The sequence below is a fragment of the Canis lupus genome, chromosome 28, assembly GCF_011100685.1.
Source record: "Canis lupus familiaris isolate Mischka breed German Shepherd chromosome 28, alternate assembly UU_Cfam_GSD_1.0, whole genome shotgun sequence".
Lineage (NCBI taxonomy): Eukaryota > Metazoa > Chordata > Mammalia > Carnivora > Canidae > Canis > Canis lupus.
In genome coordinates, this window is record NC_049249.1 from 25,060,737 (window position 1) to 25,070,904 (window position 10,168).

The 10,168-nt window shown below is 38.2% G+C and overlaps 1 protein-coding gene and 1 long non-coding RNA gene across 8 annotated transcripts in view; one reads left to right on the forward strand and one right to left on the reverse strand.

Annotated features, from left to right (window-relative positions):
• Positions 1 to 10,168, forward strand: part of NHLRC2 (NHL repeat containing 2) — a 64,743-nt gene that overhangs the window by 39,277 nt on the left and 15,298 nt on the right. For 5 of the 6 annotated variants that reach the window (XM_038578851.1, XM_038578848.1, XM_038578849.1 and 2 more), the window contains 5 exons: positions 1,068 to 1,167; positions 3,901 to 4,132; positions 4,756 to 4,878; positions 6,022 to 6,231; positions 7,200 to 7,419. In XM_038578851.1, coding sequence (XP_038434779.1) covers positions 1,068 to 1,167; positions 3,901 to 4,132; positions 4,756 to 4,878; positions 6,022 to 6,231; positions 7,200 to 7,419 — 885 coding nt within the window. Of the gene's footprint in view, positions 1 to 1,067; positions 1,168 to 3,900; positions 4,133 to 4,755; positions 4,879 to 6,021; positions 6,232 to 7,199; positions 7,420 to 10,008; positions 10,091 to 10,168 lie in introns of those variants that run through there. The other variant, XM_038578852.1, reaches the window with a different exon arrangement.
• LOC106557950 overlaps positions 1 to 10,168 on the reverse strand; it is a 159,490-nt gene that overhangs the window by 14,868 nt on the left and 134,454 nt on the right. Inside the window, exon 9 of one of the 2 annotated variants that reach the window (XR_005380631.1) lies at positions 1,052 to 1,420. The exons of the other annotated variant lie outside the window; for it this stretch is intronic. This is a non-coding gene — a long non-coding RNA (uncharacterized LOC106557950). The remainder of the gene's footprint in view (positions 1 to 1,051; positions 1,421 to 10,168) is intronic. 2 annotated transcript variants of the gene reach the window in all.

Sequence of the window (10,168 nt, forward strand, 5' to 3'; positions counted from 1 at the left end):
CGAGTCACATGCTCCACTGAGCCAGCCAGGTACCCGTAAATTAAAATAAATATTTTAACAGTAGAAATAATTTGAGAAATAGAGCCTTGTCACATTGTAGTAAGTTGTAATATCAATCTAAGAAAGTAGAAATTTACTTATGAGTTTTAGTAAACAATTATATATTGTAGTTTATATTGTAATATATTGTAGTCTTAACTTTTTTGCATGTCAACTATATTTTTTGGAAAAAGCCTCATAGCCAATTAAACAATGGATTTTTAAATAGCAACTGTGATGTGTATCTAAGTTTAGCTAATCCTGTAGTGGAAATACATTTTTTTTTTTAATATTTTACTTTTAAGTAAGCTCCATGCCCAACATGGGGCTCAAACTCATGACCCCGAGACCAAAAGTCGCATGTTCTACCAACTGAGCCAGCTTGGTGCCCTAATGGGAATACATTTTTGTTACACTATTGAAAGATACGGTTTTTTCATGAAAAATTGTTCAAGGGCAGCCCTGGTGGCGCAGCGGTTTAGCACCACCTGCGGCCCGGGGTGTAATCCTGGAGACCCGGGATCGAGTCCCATGTTGGGCTCCCTGCATGGAGCCTGCTTCTCCCTCTGTGTCTCTGCCTCTCTCTCTCTCTCTCTCTCTCTCTCTCTCTCTCTGTCTCTATGAATAAATAAATAAAATCTTTAAAAAACAAAATTGTTCAAAAACCTGTTATTAAAGCATATGATTTCAGTGGTTACTGCTAGGTATTTGACTGGTGGAGTTTCTGTGGAGAGTATATGTCAACTTATTTTCTCAAATAAGAAATCAAATATTTAAAAACATTGTGCCCAGAGATGCAGAGGGACATCCTGCTATTAAGAATACTTTGGATTTCTGTGAATTTACATGTAATTTATAAATCTAAAGAAAGAAACCTTTCACAAAGAAAATGGAAAAATTTCAAAAACAACTTAAAACTATAAATATGATTTATAAACATACTGCTGTCATTTTTTAAATATCTGAAACATGTAGAATATTGATATTAACGAGATACATATATAATCATTACCTTTTATTTTATAAAGGTTCAGAGGTCGGAGGAGATGACATTCTATGGATAGCCATGGCAGGGACTCATCAGATATGGGCACTGCTCCTGGACTGTGGCAGACTACCAAAGAAAAAGTAAGCGACAGTATCTTTCTTTGGGTTAACAACACGAGTTCACAGAACTCCCTCTCCAGTCTCCGTTCTTGCAGTGCCTCTGTGCTAGTCAGGATGTGCTGAGCTTTGGTACTGTACAAACAGCTCAGATTCTCAGGAGCATCAGACAAGGTTCACTTCTTGCCTATGTGAGTGGTCACATAGGTTCTTTGGGAAGCGCTCTTCTGCCACCAGGCTGATGAAGCAGCCACCACCTGGAGCTTTACCAGTCATCCTGGCAGAGGGAGAGGTGGTGAGTAGTTCAGGGACTCTTCAAGCTTCTACTCTGAAGTGACACACATCACTTTTACTTACATTTCATCAACCTGAGTAAGTCTTGTAACCACCCTTGCTAACTTCCAAGAACGTGTGAAGATCAGTCCTGTCAAGCTTCCAGAGAGAGAACTAGAAATGTTTGGTGGCCATTCACCCCTTCACATTCAGTTCACACATCCCTGCTTATGAATATAAACATTTAAGTACTGTGTGGCAGAGTGGTTAATGGCTCAGGTTTTGTGCCTGAGATTGAATCCTACCTTTGCCACTTACTCTCTGGGAGCTTAGGAGAGCCAATCTAACTTTCCAGGCTTCAGTTTCTTTATTTATATCCACTTCCTAGGGTTGTTTTGAAAATTAATAGTATGGGGATCTCTGGGTGGCGCAGTGGTTTAGCGCCTGCCTTTGGCCCAGGGCGTGATCCTAGAGACCCGGGATCGAGTCCCGCGTCGGGCTCCCTGTGCATGGAGCCTGCTTCTCCCTCTGCCTGTGTCTCTGCCTCTCTCTCTCTCTCTCTCTTTCTGTGTAACTATCATAAATAAAAATAAAAAAATAAAAGAAAATTAATAGTATGTATGAAGAGCTCAGCCTCATGCCTGATTTATACAGCAAATGTAGGAATTTTGCTGCCACTGTTGGAGATATAAAGATGAAAAAATGTGTCTGCGCAGTTTCTTTTATCCTTTCTGTACAGCGTTACCTCTTCTCCCTAACACTCCAGGTAGAACTGAACATGCTTTTCTCTGTGATCTCACTACACTCCCTATGTAGTTACATTAACTGCCCTGATAAGTTTTTCTCTTTCCCCCTCTCTGTTTCTGATTGCACTTACTGGCTTACATAACTAGTTCCTCCTACTAGACTGTCCCTTAAAGTAAAATTGTCCCTTATGTAAAAAAGAGGAATACCTGATACCAATAAAATATGAAGTATCAAAGAAGGCTTCCTGGAAGAAGCTGCTAAACTAAAACCAGATAGAGGAGTAGGAGTTAGGGAGAGTGGAGGTTTTCCACTCAGAAATGACACGAGTCATTTCCACTGTCAGAAATGACGCCACTGATGTGAGTAAAAGCTACATCGTGAAGCGCCTTTTATGTCCTTTTAAGAAATGTGAACATTATTCTGCATGCCTTTATGGAAAGTTTTGAGCTGGCTAGCGACATGATTAGATCTGTGTTTTTGAGAGAACACTGGCAGCATTTGGACTGGGACAAAACTAGAGACAGATAGCAGTGAGGGGGCTATGATTATCTCCAGGCAAAAGATGATAGTAGCCTGAACAGTGAGGTGACCAGAGACATTAACATGAGGCATAATTATAAACAGTAGAAAGAAGTAACAGAGATGGCCAGAATACACTGTTCAAGTGATGGCTATTTTCGACCTATATGGTCAAGAGTGGGCTAAATTTCCAAATAAGTAGAGTTGTCACTCTTGTTCATAATAGGAGAATGTCCAGTTGGATCACATGGACATGTATCATAGTTTTAAGGATGCTTGATCTTTATTACTGATCTTCCAGTGGTAGAGTCCTAACATTTTAGAAGTTACTTTTTCTCCCACTCTTTCTTTTATTTAATTAAGGAAACTCCTATTTGAAATTAAGATTCACATTAATTACCTTTCATTTGTTTGGCAAATTAGATATCATATGTATTTCTCTGATTACATTTTTGTTTTTTTGAATAAGTGGCCATATTTTATACATTCTATATTCCTTTGCCTCTGTCCCCTGTTCTCCATCTAACTTAGCATTAACATATCAGTGAGTAAGTGATTGATGGTCACCTTAGACTTCTGCCTGCTGGAGATGATACATATGTCATCTCATTATTTTGCATACTTTTTTTTTTTTTGCATCCTAAGTCTGCTTCTTCCCCTCCCTCAACACAGCATACCACTGCATCTTCCTTCCACTTCCTCCAGCATAAACCTAGAAGCCAAAGTGTAAAACTTTCTATTACAAAGAATCATTGCAAATTCCTTTAAATAGAAATTTCCCTATTGTATCTAAGAAATTGATTTTACAGTTGATTAAAGAAGCATAATGGTCCTGTAAGAAGTTAAGATGGAATCCAGATGTACTATTTCTGGCCATTTGTAGAAGGGGAAAAATAAAAATAAAAAACACACAACTATCCAATCAATGATATAATCATTATTCTTGTCAGGGATTTCCTATCTGGCCATTGAGAATAGTTGCAATTTTGTGTATGTAAAAAAAAAAAAAAAAAAAAAAAAGTCCCAACACAGTGAATAAGTTAATGATTTAGAAAAACTAAAGGGAAAGTAAAGCTGACTTGCACACTTGAGGTCAAGGTCACGAGTCTGTTTTTTAACAATGTTTATCACCACCGATTTCATCACTTACATTCATAATAACTAAATTGGACACAACATAATGCTGCTGATTCCACCTATGAACTTGGCTTTTTTTAGTGAGCTGAAAAAAGGAACCTGCCTTCGGTTTGCTGGAAGCGGAAATGAAGAGAACCGAAATAACGCATATCCTCACAAGGCAGGCTTTGCCCAGCCTTCAGGTCTTTCTCTGGCTCCCGAAGATCCCTGGAGCTGCCTGTTTGTCGCAGACAGTGAGAGCAGTACAGTGAGAACTGTGTCACTGAAAGACGGAGCAGTGAAACACCTCGTAGGAGGAGAAAGAGATCCCATGGTAATACATGAAAATCACTTTTGCATGCTATGCCCAAACCCTTAACCATGCTTGCATATTTCGAATTGTGAAGAATTAATAAAATTCAGGAGAGCCAGTTCTTGGCCTGTTCATAAGTTAAAGTGGAAGTCAGGCCAAAGGAAATGTGAATATAAAGAAACACAAGTAAAAAAAAAAAAAAAAACACAAGTAATAAAATCATCTATGAAAAGTCAATTGACTGTACTTGATTACCCAAATGTCAAGGCTTCAGGAAGAACAGAAGGATAAGATATTGATTACCAAGGGGGGAGGAAAATGTAAATTAGATACTTGACAGTAGGGTAGAAAGAGCACCAGATAAGTAGACTTGACCTGTTCCTGACCAGATATGTATTAATGTGAGTAAAACTACCAAGTCCCACAAATTAACACAGGTTCAAAATTCTGTCATTTTTTTCTTGTCTGAATCAAATACCCAAGCCTGTTTATATGAAATCAGACCCATTTCCCCTTTAGCTTAAGTAGCATATATAGTCTTTTTACTTTATACCCTATTCTGTAGCACTATAAAAATTTTAATTTTAAAAAATTAAGTTAAAATTTTTTTTGCCTTTTTTTTTTTTTTTTTTTTTTTTTTTAAGAATTTATTTGCTTTTGGTGATGTTGATGGAGTAGGAGTCAATGCCAGGCTTCAGCACCCACTTGGAGTAACTTGGGACAAGAAAAGGAATTTACTTTACGTGGCAGACTCTTATAATCACAAGGTGAGTCTTAACAGAATTATAGAATACCCTGCTTTTTATCTGTGGCATTTAAAAAGCTGAAAGTTCTGTGAGCCTCCTCCAACTGCCACTTTAAAGTAGAGAAGAGTAACAGTCTTTGACAACTATGTACAAGCCTTTGCTGTTCTTTTCTTAGTCCTTTCGTTGCAAAGAGGATATGATGGCACTCGGAGCTGAGGAAGAGACTAAATAAATTGCCTCTGACTACAGCAAAAAATTGTGCATTGTGGTGCATCAAAGCTGCCTAGTAATGGGGTAAATAAGAAGATGGCAGGTGGCAGGGAAATTAATATGTTAACTAACAAAGGAATAATTTTGAGCTGTTGCATAGCTGCAGTGCTTGCTAGCAAATAATTCCATTTTCAACAGCATTTCCAATTTTGTCTCTTGCACAGATTATTCAACTGTTGCCGTTTTTCTTGCATTTTTCTTTTCTGTAAAAACTAGTGGAAAATGTTAATACCTTGTGATGATACCATAAATTAACATAATTGAGGCACAATTGGGAGTCATTAGGTTTAACATAAGCGGCCAATTCTAAGCCCTTGTTAGATGCTCCTGAAAAAGAAAGTCCGTTCAACTGTGTCTCTTTGTAAGGAAAAAGAATAACATTTAAAATTGTTTTTTATTCCAGAAATAATTTCATCAGAGATTGCTGCCGGGAGATAAGATGTAACTGGGTGTTTTACGTAGTTTTTTAGCCCTCAGAATGTAGTATCTCCCCTGAGACTGTAATTTGAATGATTGACTTTTCAAGGAAATATGGAAATGCCTTTTTTTAAGATTTATTTATTTGAGAGAGAGCACCCACGTGAGTAGGAGGGAGGGAAAGGGGAGAAGGCGAGGCAGAGAATCTCAAGCAGACTCCCTGCTGTGATTGAGCATGGAACCCAGAACCTGGCTGACTCAGGCCTGGATCTCACGTCACTACCTGAGCTGAAGTCAAGAGTGGCACACTTAACCGACTGAGCCACCCAGGTGCCCTGGAAATGCCTCCTCTTTTTCTGAGATTTATTGAGAATGTTAACGGCACTCAAGTTCTCTGGCTTGTTTTCACTACACTTTTCTATACTACTAACATGAGTTTGATCTTCAGATACATATTGCATTGTTCTTTCTTTTTAGATTAAAGCTGTGGATCCGAAAACAAAAAACTGCACAACATTAGCGGGAACTGGAGATGCAAGTAATGTTATCACTTCCAGCTTTACCGAGTCAACTTTTAATGAACCAGGAGGCTTGTGTGTCGGAGATAATGGCCAGTTATTATATGTAGCAGACACCAATAATCATCAAATTAAAGTGATGGATTTAGAAACAAAAACGATTTCTGTGGTAAGCAATCTAAAAGTATAAGTTTAAAGAGTATCATTTTGAGAATGCTACTAAAGTCCTCATAGCACAGGAGGAGGTACTTTTGGTTAAATCATCTCCAGTCTTGGAAGTGAAACGTGTACGTAGAGTAGTCAGTGACAGCCTCCTTCCAAGATGCCCTGCTCTTGTTAAAATAAAAATTCCATTTGTGATGACAGTGTTTAAGATACTGGAAGTTGGAGAGAATTTGAATTTTCATCTGTGTTTAAATGTCTGAAAAAAATGTATAGACATATACACACTGCATGTACATACTGCATGGGTTGGGTTGTCCAGGTGTTTTGTTTTTTTAATGATTCTTGGATTCACCATAGGAAACAAAGATCACACATTAATCTGTTACCAAATAATCTCCCCAAGGAAACTCTAGGAGCCACATTTCTCAACACACTGAAAATAACATTGGAAGAAATTTAAATGCATTATAATCAATTTAGTCTCCCAAAATTTTCAAGCTACCTCTTGATATATTTGAAGAAAAAAAAAAAAAAAGTTTTTTTTCTAGAATTCTAGGAATTCCCAAGAAATGTTATGATGGCAGTCTGTATCTTTATTTTAAAATATAAGTGTCCTTTCTCCTGACATACATCATCTTATATTCGGCAGTGAAACCTGTAAGTGGAATTATATCCCCTACATTTAAATTGATAAAGTTTTACTTTAATTTCATACTATCTATAAGCATACTGGATGATGAACTTATTAGTTCTGTTTCATTAGTAATGGTAATGTTTTTAATAGGATGAAATGTGTTTCTGAACCTATAAAATAATCAGGATGTGTAAGTAGACACATTTCCAATTCAGGCTAGAATGCAATTAAGTTTCGTTGACAGAGAACCTCATTTTTCTACTAAGGTTCAAAGATAAGCTCTTTATAATTACTGTAAACTACTTGTTCTTTAATTAATAGATTTTCTTTTTTCCTAGCTCCCAGTCTCCAGACCAGACAACGCTGTGGTAGATGGCCCATTCCTAGTAGAGAAACAGAAGACATTACCCAAACTACCTAAATCTGCTCCAAACATTAGACTTTCCCCAGTGGCTGCCTCTCCAGGCCAGACTCTCCAGTTCAAGCTAAGGTTAGACCTCCCATCAGGAACAAAGCTGACTGAAGGAGTACCCAGTTGTTGGTTTCTAACAGCTGAAGGTATGAGAATAATCATGCAAACATTCATGTGTGAAATTGTGTTTACCAGGGTACCTTCCAGTAATACAGTGATCTATATCTCAGAGTCTGTTCTAAAGAATGAAATTGATTTTCCCCTTGAGTAGGACATTTTTAAAAACATACTCTTTTAACTGAAGTAACTTAGGTTCTTTCCAATTCAGTTTTTTTTATTGTTTTACTATTATCTTTTACTTTTCCAGATCTGCATCTATCAAGTGCTTTAGAGCTTTCAAATTGTTGTTCATTTTATTTCAAAAGGACTTTATTTACCAGTTATTAAGCCTGAAGCTACATTTTCTTCTTTAGTGATGCCAGAGGTTAGAATTCAAGCCCCATTACTTGCTCGCTATAAGAAAATGGATGCCAAAACCGTATCTTAAAAGGATGCCATCCAAGTAGAAGAATAAAACATTGTTTGGGGATATGTAATTGAATACAAATGAATCACTGTGATCAGAATGCAGGCAGAGCCTTTGTCCTTACTCGCTAATTTGTAGTCGTTTAAGCTAAGAGCACTTCCTTTTCGAGTTTATTCTCAAAGTATTCAGTGACTGTAAATTGTGTAGAGATTTGAATGTGTATTTGAATCCCTGTGTGCTCTTGATTAATTTATAAGAAGAAATCAGTCTGCTGTTTGCCTGACAGCAGTGCTTCCCAACCCCTCTGATAGAGTGGACAGCAACTTTAAAGTAAGATATTAGTGGTCCAGAACTAAATGCTGACTTCTTGTGTCAAATGACCTTCCTCTCTCCTGGTCTCCCACGCTCTTTCACATGTTCTCAGTCTCCATTTCCTCCCACCCCACCCCCTTCCTACCCTCTCACACACTTCTTTAGTGCCTTAACCCAGACCCAGGCTCATTGCCTTCTTCCTACCTTGCTACTTTCTCAGGGTAGCTGCTATTGTCCGGTCTGGCAGCGGGAGAAGCAGGCTCCTCTCAGGGAGCCTGATGTGGGACTCAATCCCAGACCTGATCCCGGACCCCAGGATCACGCCCTGAGCTGAAGGCAGACACTCAACCACTGAGACACCCAGGCATCCTGAACATGTTAATTTGTCAATATCGTATTCTAAAAACCAATCCACTGCTCTCCAGGCCCAGCTTCGCTGTGTATACAGACCCAGAGAAGGGAGATCGTGGTGGTCTAGCCAGGAGGAACTGCTGGCTAGAGTTGGGGAGCCTGGCCCTGGGGTGATGAGCTCCGGGAAAGCACCCTCTACCCCCCAAGGGAGAGGGCTGATCTCTGCAGATGAGAAGGAGGACGTCTGGAGCCAGCTCCGTAGACAGGAGAGTACTCAAATGTTGGCCATTTGTCACCTCAGTCCCAGGTAGATCACTGTTGGGCCTGAGTTTTAGTCTGAAAACACTGCATCAATTGGAGATCAGTATTTTTTTTTATTAGATTTTATGCATTTATTCATGAGAGACACAGGAAGGAGGGAGGAGAAGCAGGCTCCATGCAGGAAGTCCGATGGGGGACTCAATCCTGGGACTCCGGGATCACACCCTGAGCCAAAGGCAGACACCCAACCACTGAGCCACCCAGGTGTCCCTGGAGATTACTGTTAATTGAATCTCTCTGTGTGTAATTAAAGAGCAGTGGATCGGTTTTTTAAATACAATATTGACAAATTAACATGTTCAGGATGCCTGGGTGTCTCAGTGGTTGAGTGTCTGCCTTCAGCTCAGGGCATGATCCGGGGTCTGGGATCAGGTCTGGGATTGAGTCCCACATCAGGGTCCCTAAGAGTAGCCTGCTTCTCCCTTTGCCTATGTCTCTGCCTCTCTGTGTCTCTCATGAATAAATAAATAAAATCTTTAAAAAGAATTAACATATTCAAGTCTACTTGGTCCAACACACAGATTAATAATGAGCTACTAGAATACAAAATACAGATAGGAATTTTCTCTACAGACTACTTCACCTTAACACTATTTTATCACTTGTCGAAAATAGTGGTTCCATATTTATTGTATATGGGCGAATAAGCTTTCAGACAAGAGTTCTAAAAATTTAAGGCTTTTGAAAATTATTTTATAAGGTACATTTGTACACCTATGATTAAAGGAAAGATTGTTTTCTTGGCCAGTTATTTAGAGACTTTTAAAACACCTATTTTTAACTAAATTTTGGTCAATATCGTCTTCAAGTGGTCAGCACATGTGAAGATTTTAAGTACACCCCTCCCTCCAAAAAGGCAGTATAAAAGCACCCCTGGCATATTATAACATCACAAATCACACATGTGATGTATCTGAAAAATATCCAAAGAAACTTTGTATTTTATTTCTAGAACTAGACATTAAAATAACATAATTGGTTTCCTGTTTTGGTTTAAAATATAAGAAGTTCCCTACTAATCTGCTATCTAGTAAATCCAAATATTAAATAAAAATAGTCTTCAATACAGAAGTAAGCAAAGAATTTTTTTTTTGCAAAGAATTTTAAAGAGAATTTTAAAATAATGGTTTAAAAACTCTTCACTTAACTCTTTAGATTTAAACTTTCACCTTCTCCTTACTCTGACTTGACATATTTTTCTCAAATTTGATTTTTCAATCATCAGAGAACTAGAAGCAGTACACTGGAAGGGAGATGGAGAGGCCTAATAAAGGCGGATGCTCTGTTGACTCATCCTGAGGTGAAAAGAAAGAAAAAAACTAAAAAGTACATACAGAATTTCATTCTGAATTTTGTACAGATGGCCAGAGTCATTGAGAAGTCAT